Below are 21,724 nucleotides of genomic sequence, written 5' to 3'. Positions count from 1 at the left end.
ACTTCCGTTTGTTGTTGGCATTTTCTACTGCTTCAGGCTATTTCTATCTATAGCATCCCTTTAACAATCTAATTTAGGAATACATAATTTAAAATTCAAGTGTTTCAAGGAATATCAGGAAATGCTGTAATTTAATAAAGATTAATGCAGGGACTGAATGAACCTTACAAACTGGTTATTGAGGAAAAATAAGTAACTGTCTTAGCTTCAGCCAAACCAGGTGTAAGGATTATACACCATCTGCAGCACTGTATCCATATGCTGTAGATTGCCAGCTCTGTGTGTTTGCGGGGCTTGGTTTGTGGAAGTGCTGTGACAAGCCTGGTCTGCATGCAGGCCTCCAGAATCCATTCAGCTCTGCACAGCCCTGTGAACACTGAGATCACTCCTATGGCACTCTTTAGGATTGCACCCTCTTGTTTAAGGTAGTTCGTACCAATTCGGAGGATGAAATCCCTTCCAACCGAAACAGAGTTTGGGAAGGAGAAAAAAAATGGATCCCAGAAGCTGACTGGGTTTGCTGCTTATCGAGTAAACTGCTCAGAGGGGACAGAAAATAGTGTCATTTAATTTGCTTCTAAATAACTAATCAGCTCTATCATATGTTCTCTATATTCTCAACTACTTTGAAGTGACAAAATACTTGCCCATTTTATTCGGTTTGGTGGAAGGGACTTCCCTAGAAGTTTAACAGAGAACAACTGGGTGTTATCTCTAGTCTGAAGTCAGTGGGAGTTTTGGCTCTAAATTTACTGAAATCAGGATTAGAGTTGCTTTTTTTTTTCTCTTTATAACATCTGTTAGGCAGGGGGGAAAGAATCGGCATCTGTAGAGTAAAATGCAGGCTTACTGCAGCTGTAAATACAATTATATCTGAGCATTTATCTTCAAAATAAATTTCCCGTTCCAGGTTCTGTGTATGAAACCAACATATATCTTATTTCAGTTTCAAAAAGAGAGCTAAACAACTAAAAGACTGCGAGCCAATGACCAGTTAAAGATGGTTGATTAATAAGAAAAGCAGAACTCCATAAAAAGGTCTGATTATACTTTAACTATACTTCAACAGACTTCAGGTATGCACTTGGGCAAAACAACTACATTTACATTCAACAAGTGTCAGATGAAGGGTAACAAAGCTGGAAGCAGGGGGAGAATGACATCATTTAAACACCTGGTTTACCTCACTTCAGTCTCCATTCAGTGCAGATGAATGTGTAAGGATCTGACACAAACCTTTTCCCCCCCTCTCCCCGGAAAGCTCAAATCAAAGAGAGTACCTGCTAAATCAAAGGTGGTGATTCATACTGAAGATAAACGTGAAACTAAATACACAACATTTCCTGCATCTTCAGTTAAACATACAATTGTGGAAAAGATAGCCTGGAGCTTAATTTGTTTTACACATCAGTAAAACTGAGAAATGCTTTTTTAGCATGATAAAAAAGGATATGTAAAGTGTGCCCAAAGTACTTCTATTTTGTGCAGATCATGTGATTGCTTCCAAGGCTTAAAAAGCTTTTAAACAGCACTTTCTTGTTTCCTGTTAAAAAAACCCAAAAACAAACCAAAAAACCCAACCCAAAACCAAACCAAAAAACCTGTAGGTATCCGTGGAAGGCCTAAATGAAAGCTTCTGCATTTTTCTTGTGAGTCAAAATTATCCATGGTGTAGTGTTACATCAGGAACTAATTTAGCTCCTGATTTTAGCAGACTTCAGTCAATATGGAATTTAAAACAGTGGCAGAACTTTGGAGATTTTGCAAGGAGTTCTCTTAAGTTTTGGCTCATGCTGCAGTTCATCATTCAGGAAAACAATCATCTCCTCGATCTTCTCCTTCCCAGTGAACAGGAGGATATGAAGAAGGAAAAGCTCTGACAAAGACACCAAATTGTTCCAGAACTTGTGTGTGTGGTGTATGCACACCACATGAACAGTTCTAATGGTGATAAATCTGTCACACACAAATATGTGTTATTAATAACAAGTCATAAAGTGAAAATGCCATATCTCGGAGTACCTACTTACCTTATAGAATATCAGCAAAAGATCATCCAGGTTTCCATGCAAATCTCCTACAGGAAACAAAAACATTTTTTAAAAAATTTTCTCACAGAGGAAGAAACTGGAATTATAAAACTGGAATTGGTTAGGCATAATAAGTTTTCCCCCATGTTTTCCTTACGTATATAAACCCAGAAAATGTCACTGAAAGACATTTTGAAATATAATAGACTTCTACATACAAATGGGTTTAAATTTACCAAGTAGCCCTCTTTATACTGCACAACAGAACGTGTTTCAGGGACAGGTTTTGCTTACTACCAGCAGGAAGTGATGGAGAGTGTCAAGAACTATCCATGCCTGGGTGCCTCAATGCTAAGGCCACAGGAATGACAGATTGGGCCCTTTTTGAGAGGTTTGTTTGGAACAGGCAGGGGAATTTCACCCCAACACAAAGGATCACTGGAGCAGAGATTCCATGTGCATCTGACTGCATTTCATGCAGCTGTAGCTGCAGCTGAAGCCAACCTTCTCATGTCTGTGACTCACCACCACAAAGCTGCAAAACAGTTTCAAAACCTATCTTGTGAAAATATGCTTTTACCACCAACGATTAGGAAAAGAGAAGTGACATTTTTGCCCTGTGTACATGTTTTCTGCACAACTTTTGATTAATTATGAGCCTGCTGAATTAATTCTGAGGGATCTTTCAAGCTATGATAGGTATTCATCACATATGTGGAAGCAAACATTTCAGGCATATATTTAATCTGCATTATTAATTTGAAATTATAAGAAATGGAGAGAGGGATACCTTATTTTAAGGAAATCAACATTTTGGACCGATTATGCTTAAAAATGGGTTATCTGTCTTCTGCAGAGGCTCTTTCTGGTTACAAAAGCTTTTCATTTCAGTACAGGACTGGGTTCCCTTTAGATGCTGCTTACATAGTACAAATGCAATAGAAACGCGAAGAGGAATGTTTGTTTAACACGAACATGTTGTGTTGTGAACAAGCATGAATCTGTGTTCCCTTGGTTTGGAAAGGGGTCTTGTTGGTTTGGTTAACAAATTATTGTTTATACAAACCTCATTTAAACAAACCCTTTCCTGGCAATCAAAGTAGGTCCATAACCACATCTTTAAAAACATTGTTTGTTTTGCATGTCTCACAGTACCTCCCTTATACCACTTTACTATTACACACAGCACGCACTTATAGATGTCAAGAGTTATGTCACCATTATTGTTCTGTTTTGCAGCTACTGCATTCTGTGTCGAGTCAGGATACCGCATCCCATTATCCATAATTTACAAAAGTGTAACAAAATAGATGGGCAAAGAGCTCTTAGTTCTTTACTATGTGACACACCATTCTGTGAGACTAATTTGTTGGTTGTATAGAGACTTATCTATCCTCTTGGGTCTCCTTAGAAAAGAGGGGTTATTATCATTTCAATTTATTCTAAATAGTCATGCTGTCAATGAAAGGTCTTTTTTGCCACCCATATTAAGCCCTCATTAAAATCATTACCGATTAAATTATGATTAAAATCATTAAAATCATTACTGAGTAAGGTCTTTATCCCAGTGAGAGGAGAAAGAGGTGAGACTTACAGCCAGCGATCAAAATACTTGGTAACATTTTAGAGGTGGAAGTGCAGGAGTATTTAAGCTGCACTGCAGTGTTAGCTGAATTAATACTGACTCATTCAGAAATGTTAAACAAGAACAGGAAAGAGGAGGTGAGGGAATTTCTTAAAATATACTTATTATGACTCAGGAACTTTTTGTCTGTTTGTTTGTTTGTTCCAATTTATGCATTTGTGGGGGAAAGTAAATAAATAAATTTTTTAAAGGGCATTGAGAACTCTCTTGTGATGGCAAAATTTGGAAAAGTATCACTCTATAACCACTTATAATATCAACCCATAACCCAAAGCAGTTATATTCTCTGGCACGTTACCACAGACAGTTATCTCCTTGGAGTAGGAAGTTGAAAGATGGGTGATATTTGGCATCTCCTTGAGAACCCTCCTAGTTTCACTTAGTAGCTGCAGTACATAGCGGGCATGAAGCAGCTGTGAGAAAAAAAAAAAGCAGGTAGAAAAGGAAGACTCCTTCAAATTAGCAATAGGTCTGTCTGCTTTATTAATATCAGACATGTATTGCCAAAGTTATTTATAGTGCAGACCTCCGGACATCAGTTCAGGCTGTATGGCCTAGTGCTGGTGTGTTCAGAGCTTTGCTTCTGCTTCCCAGTGAATGGATATGGAGCCCTGACTGACTTTATTTTACAGATTTTCCCACTTTATTTATACTGTACTGTTTCTACTCTTCCTATTTTTCAGAAAATATAAGACTTAGAGAGCACTCAGAATCATTGCATAAGGCCATCTGTTTAAAGTAACTGGGAAAAAAATAAAAGGATGTCATTCTAGATGTGAGTAAAATACAAACAAACAAACAAAAAAAAATCCCACAAGCTAACAAAAAAAAACCCCGAAGGCCATAAATGATATTTCAGCAAACTGCAAAAACAATGACAGGAAAACTCCAGCAAGGGCTGCCTTGGTAAGGGTTATCTTCTTGTTCACAGTGAAGACGTTATAACAATGCAACACTGAAGCTTCCAGTCTTCTCTCCTAAGGTTTTTTATGAAAAAATTTTTAGTTGGTGATTTTTAAAGCTTTTAATTCCAACAGCTCTGAGGAATCTTGGTAGAGGAGATAGATGAGCTACAGAACAACTTTTCAAGATTCATGTTTTTAAGCAAACAAAAAGGCCAATTACATATGATCATTTCTTTAATAAAATGCCAGCCTTATAAGAGAAGGGAGAGTGGACAGTAAGGTGAAGTGTGGGTTGGCTCATTTATCATCTGCTTTATATTTGGTACTTTTACAATCAGCCTCCACAGAAACTGACTCAGAAAAAAAAATTCTTATTTAGAAAATTAAAAAGCAAGATAGACCCTTAACCTTTATATACAACATATTGTTAAGCACAAATAATTACAAGTTCAAACAGAGCTGTGCCATGTAATGCCTCCCTGCTCCACCCTCATCTTGTGGGCAACAAAAGGGCTGGCTCAGGAATACAGAGAATGAGGGACAGCCTCCTCAGTGCCTTGGAAGCTGCAGCCCGAGCTCCAGAGATTTGTGCTGTCACTGTGTTCTGCTACATTAGCACTGCTTTATGGTCACTCCCACTGTTATGGTAGAGTCTTGCAGCCTGGAATGAGGTGATTAACCCTTACACCTCAATTCCTCTAAAAGAATGAGGTGGGGGGACAAAAGACAGAGGACCAAACAATGAGCACTTTTAACCCAGAAAAAGATGATAATTAGTTTCTATTTTAGCTTAGAACACCTTTCCCAGTTCTGTACTCTCACTGAGATCTCCTGACTTGCAGCTGCTTAAGTGTTCTCATTTCATCTCACTACTCCCTGCCTCCTCCCCAGTGCTGGGCCTGGTGGTCGTGCAGCAAAGTAGTGAATCAAATCTGGGAACTCGTCTGTCTGAGAACTGTCTGCTTTTGATTTTATTGTGTTAACTTCCAGCCAGATCAATTTCCCAAGGCGGCTCACCATGCACATTTATGCTCACACTGGGCTAGCAGGAAAAAGTAATGGGATGTAAAAGAAGGGTGAAATATCTCTTTGGGCACCAGTTTAGCCTTGCATTGGATTGTGAAACTACAACTTGACAGATGTAAAATAAGTAAAAAACAAAACCAAGCTAGTTGCAAATTACCTGTTCATTCCTGAAAGCATGAAGGAGAGCATTGGCATCTTCAACAGTAAGGGGGAATGAGAGTCGTGGTCCATAATAGGAGTCTGGAACATCAATCTTCTTTTCAAATTCTTTTAAACATAAGCCTTCATCCATCACCTGAGGAGCACTAGGGCTGGTAAAAATTTGAGACACTGGAACAAGAGGGAAGAAAAACAAAACTGTAGAAACTCCACCAGTCCCCCATAGAGCTGTACCAGCATGGCCAGAACTGGTTGAATGTAACTGCTTTAACTGCTGCAGTATTACAGTGGCTGACTCCTGCCTCGTATCGTGGAAAAGCTCCAGGTCTCCACAGATTGTTCCACAATACTAAAACCAACCAACCAATCAACCAAAACAAGGTAAAAAAGACCAAAGCAAAGTTAAAACCAGGCGAAAACTCTTTTCCAACTGCTGGTAGCTGTGGTCAGGGTGCAAAAAATTTTACACTGAAGTTGTGGAGCAGTCTGCTCACATAGGTAACGAGAACCATCACCTGGTACAAACTTCCTTCTCCCTCCCCCTGATGCAAGGAGACACAAAAGTAGTGGCTGATCTTTAATGAGCATCATCTGTTTAAAGTTCAATATTACACTTTTGATACAGGTTTTGGAGATTCACTTCTATTACTTTTATTTTCTACTTAAAATACCAGAAGGTCAGCGATTATTTTAAAAGTCACCAACAAAATTCTATTTATTCATAGTGGATTGCAAATCACTCCTTTCTGATACAGCTAGGAAACAATGCCAGCTGTTGGTTTGCTGCCATAAAACTATTGGATGAAATAAAGTAAACAAAAACAGAGTGGTGAAAGAAGAGTATAGCTTCTAATTCTTCTGGAACATGGAGAAAGGAGGAACACGGCTAATTGCTTCAATCCAATATTTTTCTTGATGTAACCTTGAAATGTAACTGACTGATCACCAGACTTCAGTGTTTTCTTCTTGCAGATTGTCTTGATCATATATTATTCGAAAAGAGAGAACCAGGCCCTAAACAAAAGTGTTCTAGCAGATGCTGTTGCAGAGTTGGTCTTGTGAGATGATTGTTGTAAACACTGTTTGCTGGGCTACAGGTAAATTTTCTGTAACCCTGATTTCCTGCAACTGCAAATAAAAATGTATTATTTACAGCCACGTAGCTGTATTATTTATTGCTGATTTACAGCTGACCTGTGGCTGTGACTCAAAACTCACAGTAGCCAAAACCAGCATGTGGCCTCCTAAATTATGAGATTCATAAAGGCCAGTTTGTCTTGCAACTGGATAAAGTCCATATTAAAGAAATAAATAGATAAAAATGTAATCTGGATTTTTAAAAGTCCCCTTTTACTATCAGCACTTCAGCTGTGAGCTGATTAGCACATTCAGTGCTAATGCAATGTTATACTCAGCCATGTAAATGGACTAAGGCATCAAATAACAGCAAGGTTCGCTGTTTCCACCAAGTACAGTTTGATTTGCAGCCTTCTACCACAGTTACAGCTTTGTCTGGCTGGACACCAGAATGTCACCATGGGCTGAAATTGCTGATTCCCACATAGTGATTAGCCAAGCACATTTGCACCAGTTCTTGCTCCAGCTCTAGCAGCAGGCCTCTGGACAGTATCTCCCTCTGCACCCTACTTCCCAGGAAGTGGGCAACTGCAGAACCAGCTCCTCAGACCACCCAGATTCCTCATTTCTTGCCTGTTCTAGCCAGCTGTCCTCATCTGACATGACTCCTTCAAAGTCAGTGATCTTCTCAGCGCTTCAAGCCAGGCAGACACCTGCCCATGCCTGCTCCTACTCCTGCCTTCCCTTCCTGCACACAGGAAGCCATCCATCCATCACTTTACCTTTGAACATGAACTTGCCTTCCTCACAGACTTGCTTCCATTTTGGCACATGCTGAGGCTGGGAAATGCAATCTCTTTCCCTGTAGGGCGTATCTCTGCAAAGTACACCCCAGTTTCCACTTCTGGATGAGTTGTCAAAAGCCAGTCATTGTCATTACCCTTAGAGTGTGCTTACAGCTCCTCAGGCAGTCTTTCAGCTGGATTTTAAGGCTTCTTCCTGCACAGCAATGATTGTCCCATCTCTGAACAGTCAGTAATGGATGACCTAAAGCAGCCTGGGGATCACCGTGGTGGCCAGCAAGTACACCAGCTCACCACATGCCCCATGCAGGACTAATTCTGAAGGATTCAGCACCCCTCACATTCTCCTGTTCTAGTTGAAGCTATCAAGGCTCTTTCAGTCCATACTGAAAGACAGATGAAAAGTCTAGGCCTGCCTAGTTCAGGCACATGTGTCAAGACAGAATGAAATGCCCTCTGCCAGCATCTGCATCTCTCCACTGACTAGAGGGAGCACAGGCAATGACCTGCTTTGTACTCTGACACCAGAGGTCAGGGAGTTGAGCCTTCACCATTAAGAGAGCCCACACAACTACCCTACAGCCATATTCAGTGTTAAACACAAAGGCCCAGACCTAGGTGGAGTCAATTTGGCTACAGAAAGCCCAAGGACCTGATTCTCCTGACAAGATCGTCTTGCCAGGGGAGTTGTTAGAGGCAAGTCAAAGTTGCCACTGCCAAGGATGTGCTCACAATCAGGGTAACCAGGAATCAGCTACTTCTGCAGCTCTGAAATCAGTTCTCTGTTCTGCCACCATCTGTGTGCCTTCAGCCTGACCATTGGGGTATCTGAGAGCACCTCTGACTCCTGAGAAGGGCTCTTACATATGCCAGATACTGATTCACAGCCCTCAGGCCAAAGCCAAATGGACACTGAGCCTACAAAGAGGAGGGAGGAGGTTTCTATAACACTTCAGACATTTCTTCTTTCACTCCATTCCTGGGCGTTACAAACTACAAGCAGCTATAACTTTCTCTCCACTGCAAGAATCACTGTGCAAAATATCTTGGAAGGGCACTAAAGCTGTAAGGGAGGCATCATGGGGAAGGAAACTGCAGAAAACAACACGTTTTTTCTTTTGTTCCCCTTTGAAGAAAGGCTCCAGGAGGTGCCCTGGTGACCTTGAGAGGAACAGGCTTAGATTCCCAGTCCCACCATTTTTCCCAGGATGTGTTTGCAGTCTTCTCACCCTCAATGTGCCCATAAAAGAGTGAGTAAATAGGTCACCTTTTGCCGGAAAGGCAGTTTCCAGTTTTCTCTGACCAGAGAACTTTCCATTGAAAGCTGAGAATGTAGTAAAATTTTTCAGGAAACGAGGGAGAAAAATGTATGGTAGAAAAGGTTTTTATTCTTATTTTCCATAAACCCTTGCAAAATAGCCTTTAATAAGAAGCAGAACAAGACATAAACTACATAATATCCCAATCACAAACTACACTGGCATCTTAAGGAGAATGAGAGAATGAAAAAAGCTTTAGGGTATAACAGATAAACAATCACATCAAAAGCACTACTGTGTTAATGAGATGGCAGCTGCTTCCTTTCTTTTAAAAACATAATCTGCAAAAACAGATTAAAAAGAGGAAAGCAACAAGATTAATAGTGGAGACCGAGGGGTTTATAATGTAAGGAAAACCACAGATCACAGAATTTTCAGGTAACTTTCTTATCATACTGAGAAGAACAGGCAACTTATTCTCTGGTAAGAATATTATATGCTGTCTTCTTGGAGACAGCTTTTGAACCATATGCAATCACTCTAATTTAAGTGAGCACACACTGATGAAAAAAAAAAAAACCACCAGAGAATAGCAAAGTCGATTTGAAGCCTCTCTGGTTGTTATGTTTACGTTCGTGGTAGTTCGTTTCTTAAGATGGTGATTCAGCAAAAGTGGAAGCAGTTCTTTAAGAATCCCTCTATTCAGCACTGATTTTGCTTACATCAGTGGGGCTAGCATGGGTGCTGCAAAGGTCACTTCCAGGGGCAAGCAATCAAGAGCTTAAAGCAAAGAATGGACACAGCCAGTAGTTGGACAAAATAACCACAACCCACACAACAGACATTTGATATGCAATCCCTCAAAAAAGTCTAAGTCAGTTCTTGCATAGATAGGCAGCCTTGGCCATCTCTTTACTAAACATACACCAGAATTTTTTGGTTTTGTTTAGGGTTCTGGTATCTGCAACACATGGTGTTAGAAAGGGGGAACAAACCAAGAGAAAAATAAAGCCTTTGGAGCAGTCATCAAGTCTTAACAAAATCAGTCCTAAAAATGGAAGTTTTAAGCTAGCAAGACAAAAGAATGCTTTATCATAACCCATCTGCACTTTATCATGTGTTTCAGCCTTAACCGCATCTGCAATTCCCAGTATCTACAAGACCAAGAAACAGGTCACCTGCAGTGGTGATGAGGGGCAGCCCACAGGACCCTCCATCTCCCTGTGCACAGGTGAGGCTTGAATCTCCACCTGCATATAAACCTATGCATGTAGCAGTGTGCTCTGCAATGTCCTGAGCCCTAGAAAGTCACCTGAGACACCTCACCTTTGTTCCTTCTGTCAGCAGACACAATTAATAAAGGTGGATAAACCATATCTACAACAAGCAGCTAAAAAATTCCATTTTAATACTAAAAATAGAGATTAACAATATTTTTCCAAATTTCAGACCTAGCACTACTGTTTTCTTCCCCATTCAGATGGAAAAGCTGAACAGAGGTGCATTATCAGCATGAAGAAGTAGTAGAAGTGAGCAGTATCTGATCTTCTTTAAGTTTGCCAATTCCTTTCCAGGAAGTTAAATGACTAAAGCAGATTTTTTTTTACAGAATATGGCAGTAATGGAAAAAAAAAAATCAAAGGAAGGACTGTTGCATCATCTGTCTTGACTTTGGACCAAGGCTCAAACGTAATTTATTTTTCTGCAGAGCACAGAGAGCATTAGGCACTCTAAAGTATTTAAGAGAGAAAAATTACCATTTCTACCGGTTGTCATTAGAATGCTGAACCACTTAAGGTTTTGATGGTGGTTTTATCCTGCTATCAAAGTATCTTGTGCAAATTTTAATTGGAATAACCCGTGGCTAGGCCAGATGAAAGAGAAAGGGCATTTTCTTGTAATGCAGTAAGAAGGGGACAGCCTCATTTTTAACTCCGCTGGGATTAGATCTATTCTGAATTTGTTCAGGGAAGTCATGTTTGTTTTCTGGACTTAAGAATCACTTTCTGTCCTTCTGTTGAGCTTGACCTCAAAAGTAAGTTATGTTCAAGGATCCCAAAATACTTCAAAAATTAAAGGTTATTCATTGAATAACTGAAACTTAATTGAGATGGTTTCCGAAGATTTATCTCCAGCAGTTTAAATTTATTTCATTTTTTATCATTCACATACTGATACATGTTGCAGTGAAATCTAGAACAAATTAAATTAAAAAGTGGTCCAGAACCGCCAGGAGGGAGAGGAAGGGGGAGGTGGGGGGAAGAGCAACCTCTTTGATTATACCTGCCTTAAACCAACTGAACACAATCTTTCTGAATAATCAGATCTCATAGCTTAAGAAAACATGCATAGAAAGCTGTGAAAATTGGATTCTGTAGGAAGGGCAGTAACATAAGAAAGCACTCTGAGCACCTCTGAATATTCTCGTGAGGACAAAAGCACCTGTTCTGACTTACTGACTGCCCTGATTCACTGAATAGATAGTAAGCAGTGTCAACACTTCGAAGATCAAACTCATATTACATTATCAAACCTCAACCCCAGCACATGCCATAGGCTGTAAAGATCACATTGAAAATTAACTTTCCTCATATCAAGTATTTCAAACAGAATCTCTACATTACTTTTATTTTTATCGTTACCTGAATCAGGATGAGTACAGTGATCCAGCATGAATGTAAAGAAGCTGGATAGCTGAGTATGAAAAAGAAAAGAACAAACACACTGATGAGTTTAGGTGATCCAACAAGCATTAACGTCTTTCTTACTCAATTACTTGCAATTTCCCATTTAGAGGGATCTAAGTCACTACTGTATATTCCCAAATTATCAGCCTGCAATTACACAATTTGTGTCCTACTACAAAAATAGCTTCCTTTCCTTCTTTGCTATGAATTCACAATTGACACTTTATGAATACATAAAATATTTCAGGGCTGTGTCAGTGCTGCTGATATTTTTGGGTGTAATTCATCTTGCCCATCACCCAGACTATTTGCCTAGACTTCCTTCGTAGTCAATAGAAACAACTGCTACAATGCATTGAACTGACTTTACACACAGGTGCTAGGATGAACACAAAGGCCTGTAAGTTCCAAATTTACTGTATTGACCCTAAAGGAAGCCTGGGCTGACATGCTGAAACACTGATATCTCTGTTGCACATATGTTGCCTCACAGACACAGTTAAGATCAACCATAGTGATCTGCAAATGACCTGCAATCCCTGGCTAACAGAGCTGCTATACAGGAGCCTATACCCTAGATGTGCTGTATGGGCAGGAAGGTGTCCTGATGCCCATGTAGTTACATTCACCTGTATGTCTGTGTATGAATACACACAACTTAGTTCATGTGTCAGGCAGGGAAATAGTTTTATTGATCAGGACCCAACTTTGTAGGAAGAAATCACCACATACCCATTTTGTTTGTCCAGACACAGTCCTGGGGATAACTTAACTGTTTGTACAGGAAGAATGGAAGATTACAAACCTGTAGTTGATCCTGTTCATCAGCATATTCGATTGACTGAAAGATACTGAGGGAATAGCGGCGCCTCATCTCCAGCCGGGCCATGGTAAAGCGGTACCACTTCTGGATGAGGATTGCAGCTCTAATGACTGTCAAAACAGAAAGCAGTGGAGTACACATGGATGCAGGGTAATCTACAAGGGAAATATGCATGCTGCCTTTGCAGAATTTCAGACAGATGACAAATTCAGTCCATTGTGCACAGTCAACAATAAGATGGTACCCAGTAAAAGTGAGACTGAAAAAAAATTACATGATGCCTTTACTGTTTCTTTCTTTAGACACAGATCCCAAGCTGGCTGACTTGCTCAGGCCTAAGTTGTTAGTAACCTTCCCCATTTAATTGCCTTGAAGACAGTACTCAGGTAAGAAGTCAGTCTTGTTCAGCTGATGGGCACTATATGAGTTTTGGGAAGGTGAGGAAAGGAAGAACAGTTTAGCCTATCAGTAGAATGTCTTTCTTTACCAAGCTGCAGTAAAAAGCTTTGATTTTGCAAGCTGCAACATGAACAGCCATATAATGACAGTATTTTCAACAACCTCTTCTACCAGAAAGTCTTTGCCTGCAGAGCTGCATCAGCAAGCCAGCAAAATTCAAATCCTAGGATAAAAAGTTAACAAATGGTATTGAGGGGCAGAATATGTTACTTAAACAGACAAGCCAAAAGGCAATCAGGTATATCTTTGGCTAATTTGGTTAACAAAAGAACACTCACCCCAAAAATTCAAGGGAACATGCCAGAAGACGATTTTTGACTATGTGCTGAATATGCATTCCACTCAGCATTTTAAGAAGCTGTGTCTACAATGATCTCAGACTGGAAAACTGCTGGAAACTTCACTGAAGGACAGTCATCAAGACTGCAGGCTGGAGGAAAAAGCCTGTTGCCTATAGGCCTCATTCATGCCAGAAAGAGAGCACATTCCTTTAACTGCTCAGATAAAAGTTTATTAAGCAGAGCAACATCTGCTGGCACAAAGGGGTCCTGGGGTTGACACTGTCCTGCACTGCAAAACAGTAAAGAAAAGCTCTGTACTACAGGGACAACAGTTTACACCAGTCAATTATTGTAACTGATCTCAAATACCAGGAATTTTTCTACTAAGATGAGTGGAACCTGAGTGAGAATGATTTTTTTTCTTAAACTGATAGTTATGCAGGTAAGGACAAACATTAATGGGAAAGTGATTCTATTAATAGATGTATAACATTAAGGAAACCTTTTTATAACAACTCTTACAGATACCATAACAACACCTTGTTTGCTCATTTTACCATTAATGATTATACAGTATAGTTAAAGTGATAAAATTTTCTAGTCTAGACAAAACTAAAATCCATAGAGACTCCCATCCTGTAGATATTGCATCCACCCTAGAAAAATCCTGACTGAAGGAAATGTGATCCTTATATGACTAACAGCATCTCTCAGACCCTACAAAAACTATGACATCTCTATTATTTTTGGTCCTTTCAGTCTCCACCACTACAGACCTGAAAGCCTGACATATCACAGCGAGGCTGTCACCAACATTTCTGTTTAGAAGAGTACCTAAGGGGCAAAGCGCAGTCACCAGCACAGAAACTGATTTTCAGCATCAGACCCATTAAACTTCCCATTAAAGCCCCCCCTGGGTTGCTTAATGGTCCTGAGCACTTAACATGGCACAGTTCCATTGCTATCACATAAGACAGAAACATATCAATCACTGTGGTTAATGTTGCAAATCTAACAGAATGTTTCCTGTCTTTTTTTTTAATTGTACTTATTACAGCACTGTTATTCTCAGGACTGAACCAGAACATTATTTTCACACTAGGCTAAACTGCATCTCTAAAAGAAATTGTTATCAGTTGCAGAAGGTCTCTACACCAACAAGTATCTGTTAAATTAATGTTATTAATGCATTAGAGAAATGTACAGCCTCAGGCTGCAGATAGAACGATGGTTCAACATCACTTGACTACTGCTGAAGAGCAGAAAGAAAACCATCCAGCAATTCCAGAAGACAAAACGCAGTCCAACAAGCACACAAAATCATAAGCCATCTTTGGGCTAATGCCCCACATCAATGTGTGCTAATGGTTGTTGATCAAGAAAGAGTACAGCTCCTCATGTATGGGGAATTACAAGAGAGAATTGAGCTGTGAGCTGTAAAACCTGCCTGCGGAGGCACATGGCAGCACAAGGGAGCACATGGCAGCACACAGAGGCTTATCTCCCCCGGACCCTGGGGGGAGGAGGTGTCACACAGCAGACCCCTACGGAGAGGAGCCTGCCAGGAGCTGCCAGAGGAGTGAACAGTGACTGACCACCCCATTAAAGGACATTGAGAAAGTGTGTTGCTGATGTGGCAACATGGGATAGGTCACGCCATTTAAGGAGATACTGTGCCTTAGAAAAGTGTATAAAACCAACTCGCTCCTTTGCGTAAACGATTCAGATTCCCTGGCGGTCTGAGTCCGTCATTCAGTCACCGACACTCATGCCCACTCCAAGCTTTTACACACTCAGAAATATTCCCAAGTAGCACATATCCAAGGTCTTGCAAGGCACACGTAGGCACAGCATGCAAACCCAAAGCAGAAGGGCTGCCTCCGAGTTACAGGTAGGTCTGGGAGTCCGGCTGATTGCGTTGTATTTTCATTGCTGTGATACAGCACTGATGCTGCTATGGAGTAGGGTACACAAAGCTGAGGACTGCTCTCAAACCAGTCAGCTGGGATCCCTGTAGCTATGACTAAGTGCTCCTGCTTCATAGTCACCAGCTTCCTGTGACTTGGGTCCTGGCTTGGTAGTCAGAAAGAGCCTTCCTCTTCAACCATGGCTGTTCAGCATAATAATGTCCTAAGATTATGCACAGTACCATGTAACATGGCTCTCTGCTGACCAACAAATTGTGCTTTAATGAAAAATCTTGAAAGAGAACACAAAGGGTCTGAACAAAGGTCTGAGTGAATCCTGGAACCCACCTGCCTGTGCAAAGACTGCTGAGTTCATATCAAGGTGCGGTATGATTAAAAGGAGGGTGATGATCCATTAGTTTAATTGAACATTTAACCAGGTCCTGTGGGGACTTTCAGCTGACAGCCTCAGTAATTGTCAGGGAGAATGCCAGGCCAGGCACTTGGCAGGCCAGAAAACTGATTTTGAAGTCACTGTAATAGCTCTGCTTTATTACACTTGTTTTATAATTGGGGTCACCCAACAGCAGGGAAATTGGGGTGGTTTGCCCAGGAGTCCTGTGGTGTGAAAAGCCATAAAAAGTCCCACTCAGTACCTTACCCCTTAAGCTTTGCCAGTGACAGAGCGAGCACAGACACCTCTGAAATTTAGCTTCTGTCCCAGGTGCTGTGAATCTTTTACAACCCAATCTGTCAGTGTTAGAGGTGGTCTAAAGCTGCTTCCTGACCTCAGCCAGCATCTAAAAACTATGCACTCTTTTAAAAAGAAAATAATTAGAAAATAATTTTCCCTGAACAAGTATTTTGACAACAGGATAGGGGGGAAACATTACCTTGCAATCCTCTTCTGGTGTTAGAGAGAGAACAACCGCTTGCCCTGAAGACAAAAGCAACACTCACCATTCTCTGACCTTCTGTCAGCTACAGAATTGCTGCACCCCATGGTTCCAATGATGCTGCCCATCCGTTTTAATTGCTGCTGATACGAAGCATGTTTCCCTCAGCTGTTAGCATTAGATACATTTCCTGTGTTGTTCCTTCAGTGATGAGGGCTATACTCCTTTGGGCTCCTGGGCTCGTCCTAGTACCCCTAACAGGGGTGAGATTGGGAGGAAGGGACAGGGAGAAAAAAAAAAAAAGGTGCTTGACAACAAAGAATCTGAAGTACCTTCAGCACATAACAAATTACTGTACAGCACATCCTACACAAACTGGAGCACACTGGATTTCTTTTTCACATCTGATTACTATCAACTTGCAGCCAAGAGAAATTAACTCAGTAATTAATACAGTTTACTCCTTACATGTTAGCTTAAAGTTAATGTGCAGCAGTGATTTCTTAATCTGAAGAATAGCTATTTAAAACCTTATTACTAGGGACAAGGGACTATGGCAACACATTACTCTTCATTTCTGTGATTTGAAAATTGGAACTGCAGGATTTTAAAGATTTTAAATTACATCTGATAGTACTGCTAAAAAAACCCCAACCCTCAACCCTCCTAACACTCCATTGATTTGAAAAGTTGCCTTACCCCACCCCATTTATCACTTTATCTCTCTTTATCACTACCACCAAATTTACCAGGACAGACAATACCATAGCAAATCACTTCATAATCAGATTTCATTTAAATAAAATATCCAGTTTTCTGTTGCATTTCTATTGAAACAATCCAAGCAAAAGATTTTGTTTCATTAAATAAGTGAACAAAATACATTTTGAAGTGAAGTCTTTTGGGTTTTTCTCCTGGCACTTGCTCAACTCTTCACTAAATAGTATCATTTGCTAATGCAATACACTCTCTAATCAACAAATTCAAATTAATACAGTTCCTCTGAGATACAAAATGGATCAATTTCTAAGCAACAAGAAATTCACTGATGCTCTTAGATACTGAACTTTATTTTAGCTAAAGATTTCTTATATGATCATGTTGACCCCTCTCTCTCCATCTCCAGGGATACGTCTCACATCTGAATTATTTCATTTGTTGTTCTGTTTCATTGATATCCCTTTTCTTTTAACCTGAGTTTTAAAACAAAGAAATTCATCAGCATAAAATGAATCCTTAGCTACTATTTTCCTTTGGCTTTACTAGCAGAAATCAAAATAAAAGAAGGATACAAAAGAAAAGAACTCATAAATGCGTAACTAGGTGATTTGCAATTTCAATAATTAGAAAACATTTATAATTGTGGGACTATATGTGCAGTTTTCTACATTTATTATTATGTATGATATCCTGTCATGTCATGTTAATGTCACACAACTCTTTGTAGTTCTGGGACTGTTTTTCAGGGTCCCACAAAACAAGGGTACCCTACACTTCAGCTGGGTCTGACTCCTTATGAGTAATTATTTCAGGAAAGAAGGAGTTTAAGGTTTTTTCCCTGCAATGGACTGCTTTACTTCTCTCTGAAGGAGGTATAATGAAATTTTTTAAAAGTGCTCTTACATTAATTTTGAGCCACTCAATGGCTTTGGCAGCATCAAATACAGCACTGATATTGCTAATAGCTCAAATTTGTCTTCTCTCCAAACAATTCTTGCTCTCCTGCATACCATCTACTCACTTTCCTTCTTAAGAGGATCTCAAGCCTTCATTACTCCATCTCAAACAAGCCAGCCATGACTTGAATTGTGGTCTGAAGACTGGCACTAAGAGCAAAAAAGATCTTACAATCCAAGTTCTACTGCAGTGAGATTCTTGATTAAAGGGCAACTCAGCCTGTGCCCAGCAAGTGGGCAATGGGAGCCCCAAATAGAACCATCACACCTCTCAGGCCTCCATTCAAACCACAGCAAACAATGGGCTGACCCAAGAAATGGGGGGCTGAATCGTGATCATACCCTGCTTTCAGTGACTTCATCTTTCCCCCAATCATTACCACTCTCCTCCACATACCTCTAAACTCATGGACTTCTAGAACCTCCTTGAGCAAAGAAATTAAAAGAGGCATAGGGACAGAAATTTTATTGTGACAGCAGTAAATGAAAACTCAAACATACACTCAGAGCTTGGAGGAAAACTTGCACAGATATATCCTATCATTAAACTTCCTAAAAGGCCAAATCTGGCTGTCAAAGAGGTAGTCCAGGGGAATAGTCATCACCTTCAGTCCCAAATATCTGCATTCAAAAATGGACAACTTTTCATGATGGCTTCTCAAGTGGCTACAGAGCCATCCTCACTGCCAACAAGTATGTCCAGACTCCAGGCCAGGAGAGTAATTTCTGTGAGCTACTTACTATACAGTGTAGCAGTGTCTGGTGAAGAATCATTTGCCATTACAAAACTCCCCCCAAATGTTGGCCGATGAAAGGGAAAGCTGAGCTTTTACCAAGGTATTGCAAGAGACACAAGGTAGCTGGATGAGAATTTGAAATATAACACTGTGTTAACATACTGGATACTATACCACTGATTTACCTTTAAGAGAGAATCTGTCATGTTGACTAAAAAGCATGCATTCAATTTCTACAAGTCAGTGATCTTCCCCACTTTTAGACATAACTTTAAAAAATGCTAGATTTGTCTCAGCTTAGCAAAAAAGCCAGTTTTGTTATAGACAGGCACTAAAAGTACAACCCATCCACTGAAACAAAATAAAATGTCTTTGCAGTCATGCCAATGGATGTGCACAAAGCTAAGCCAGAGTAGCACATGCTGCTCTTTCCTGGACAGGAGTCACTGAAGGTTACACACAGCAAGTGCTCAGAAATTTGGGGTTGAGAACCCAAGCTATTGAGAGCCTGATTTACAGAGATTATGGCTCAGCATCATTTGGTCAGGATCTAATAGCTGCTGCCCCAAATCAATCATGCCTCCAGTTTGTCAGTCACATAAAGACCATCCTGTAAAGATTTATAGCTGACTTTTAATGAAATCAGATGGCAGGTTCTTTGGGCAGAGAGCCATCCTTTAAAGCACACCTTATCTTTTAAAACTATTTGAGCTGTCCCACTGGCAGACAAGTGTAAGCTGGGCTAAACCTGAGGATATGGGAGCCATATGAATAAGAGCCACCAGGACTTAAGTTCTTACTTTTCTGTCTTTTCATTTGTTTCTTACCTTTGATAAACAAAAATGAAAGGCTCCTCCTTTTATTTTTGTTGGGATGGGGTTTCCATAATTATGCTACTTCCCCTAGAAGTTGTTTCAACAGCTCTCTCCAGCAATGTGCCTCCTTTTGCTATCACCCCTTTCTCAATCATATTTGTGAATAGGTAGCTATGATCTCCTCCCATAACATGTCTTAGGAGGTACATGTACTTGGAGAGTTTTCTGCATAAAGATCAGATGAATGGATGGATGGTTCTAATGACAGAGACTTTCAATTGAAGTCATCTTGCTATAATTTTCTTATTTTACTGTGACTCACAGATTTCCTTCAGAATTGTTTTCATTTGGATATGAAAACTGCAGCTACCATAGAGAAGCCATAACCTGGTTTTGTGATGGATTTGCTTCTGTGCATTGCTTCGGACATGAAGCTGGCAAAAGTAAAACACCCTAGATAAGAGAATCCAGACATCAATCACAACACTCAGGTCAGGACCTGCAGTAGGACAGCTCTCCAAAACTGTCTTGTTGGGATTGTCAAGGAGGGGAATCTGGAGATGAATTAAAGATCTCATTAGCTAAAATACCCACCCTGCAGAAAGTAGGATGAAGCTGTCACAGTCAACTAGCAGGGTGAAATGGAACCTGGCTATGGCACAAGAGCTGTAAGTTTGACACCAACACTGAATTTGATCTGCCAAGGGGTTGATATAAGAACATCAAACATAGACAAATCAATATGTGATAAGGTCTCCATTGTTTTACATCCGTGGAACAAACTAACATTTCTATTAAATGATTTTCAGTGATTATATACATGTGAAAGAAAGAAATGAGAAAGCCTCTTTGTTAACAGACAATTTCTTTAGCCCGCTCAGAGAAGCAAGGCTAAGCTCAATATAGAGCTGATGGAATGATTGCTATCAGTGACCATGTTGATAGACCTTAGTGTTGGGGCCAGGAATCAATAGGGAATGGGATGCAGCAAGATACCAGAAAGCCAGCAAAGCCTGAAAGAGAATAGGATGAAGAATAGGATGAAGTTTTAAGGTGGACTCATATTCCTGAACCAAAAAATGCACTGCAAAAAGCAATAAAAGCAAGAGTGGCCAAGGTGTGAACATGTAGATAGTTCAAGCAATCCCTTAGCTCAGGAACTGCATGCAACCCAAAGAGAATCTGTAGAAAAATTAGTGGGAGAATACCAGTTCATGTTATTTATATCATTAAAGGGTACATTTACACAAAACATTTTAACCTTTTTTTTTTTTTCCTTTTGGTGCAAAAAATAAACAAAGCAAGCAGCCTCATTTTTTCGTGCAGCAAGACTTTGGGCAGAATTGTTTTTAAAAAGAGGGGGAGTAGCAAATGCAGGTGTACAAATGGGGTGCAGATCACCTTGAAGAATGAACAAACCCATCATATCACTTTCCAGAAATGTTAAACGCCTCTAGGGGGAGATTCCTTTGGGCAACAAGGGGAAAACTGAAAATCCTGAAGGAAAGTTGGTTCTAGTAAACTGAACCCAACTGGAGCATAGAAGTTAACACCCTTTAAGCAAAAAGCTGGATCACACTGTCCTGCAGTTAATAAGCAGGTTCTTAATGACATCCTGAAAAAGCAAATATTCAGAATAAATATGCATTGAAATCTGAGCCAGTTTAAAAATTAAATTCATGCTTCAGCATGGTTTTCATAAAGTTTAAGTTAAGCATCAGAAGAAGGTTCAAAAATATAATAAAAATTATATTTCTTGAAACAGAAAGTACATGAAATACAGTAGTCTGAAAGCTATTTGATCTCATCTGTACTCAGAAGTTCTGGATAACTGACTCAGTCCAGGTCAAACGTTATAATTTGAAGCACAGTGATTTTTCTCAGGGTAAGATCATAAATAATGCCACATACATCTGTCATTTTGTCAATTTGCTCTTTAAATGCGAGCTAAATATATATATATCCCACCCAAAGATATTACCTTTTTTTCTTTCGGCTTCAGCAATACCGAGATTTTTTGTACAAGAGTACCTTTAGAAGATTCTTTTTTTTAAGATAAAGCAACCCCTGGGGGGTGCAGCTCTGCAGAACAGGTGCTCCAATTCTCTCTGGGGCTCTGGAGCTCCAATGCACTTGCTCTCCACCTATTTATACAGCTTCCCAAGAGGAAATTTCTTGAATGCTGCTCTTCAGAAACAGTCAGGGGAAAATGCTGTTTTCATCCTCCAACCTGATGTGAAAGCTCATGGCTGCAGCCCTCCAGCTGTGCTGTTTGCGTGTTGAAGAGCTGTTTTGTCACCATGCCTCCTGAATCTCAGGCAGAGAAAGGGATGGGCTGAAGTTATCTGCCTCGCATCTGAAGTCACATGATCTCTTTCGGCCTTTCTGCTGTGTTGAGGCAATGATTTGCATTTTAGCAGATCTAGCACACTGGAAAAAAACATAAGGCTGTCCAGGTTCTTTGGTTATCTGATGTGACTGGCATGGTTATGAAAGCTTTTAAGGAAAGGAGCACTGAATTTACTGCAAGGCATTGCAT

General features: G+C 40.1%; 1 protein-coding gene across 2 annotated transcripts in view; it reads right to left on the bottom strand.

Moving 5' to 3' along the window:
• The window catches only part of PPEF1 (protein phosphatase with EF-hand domain 1), a 35,246-nt gene extending 13,625 nt beyond the window's left edge, over window positions 1–21,621 (bottom strand). The window contains exons 1-7 of one of the 2 annotated variants that reach the window (XM_010394462.4): window positions 21,167–21,621; window positions 16,022–16,211; window positions 12,397–12,524; window positions 11,547–11,598; window positions 5,764–5,936; window positions 3,974–4,088; window positions 2,031–2,077 (exon numbers count right to left, since the gene is read on the bottom strand). In XM_010394462.4, coding sequence (XP_010392764.1) covers window positions 2,031–2,077; window positions 3,974–4,088; window positions 5,764–5,936; window positions 11,547–11,598; window positions 12,397–12,524; window positions 16,022–16,085 — 579 coding nt within the window. In that variant the 5' untranslated portion in view covers window positions 16,086–16,211; window positions 21,167–21,621. Of the gene's footprint in view, window positions 1–2,030; window positions 2,078–3,973; window positions 4,089–5,763; window positions 5,937–11,546; window positions 11,599–12,396; window positions 12,525–16,021; window positions 16,212–21,166 lie in introns of those variants that run through there. The other variant, XM_039551128.1, reaches the window with a different exon arrangement.
• Window positions 21,622–21,724: the final 103 nt, after the last annotated feature.

The sequence above is a fragment of the Corvus cornix genome, chromosome 1 (assembly GCF_000738735.6).
Source record: "Corvus cornix cornix isolate S_Up_H32 chromosome 1, ASM73873v5, whole genome shotgun sequence".
Classification (NCBI taxonomy): domain Eukaryota; kingdom Metazoa; phylum Chordata; class Aves; order Passeriformes; family Corvidae; genus Corvus; species Corvus cornix.
Note: the sequence above shows the minus strand (reverse complement) of the source record. Positions and strands in the feature narration are given on the sequence as shown.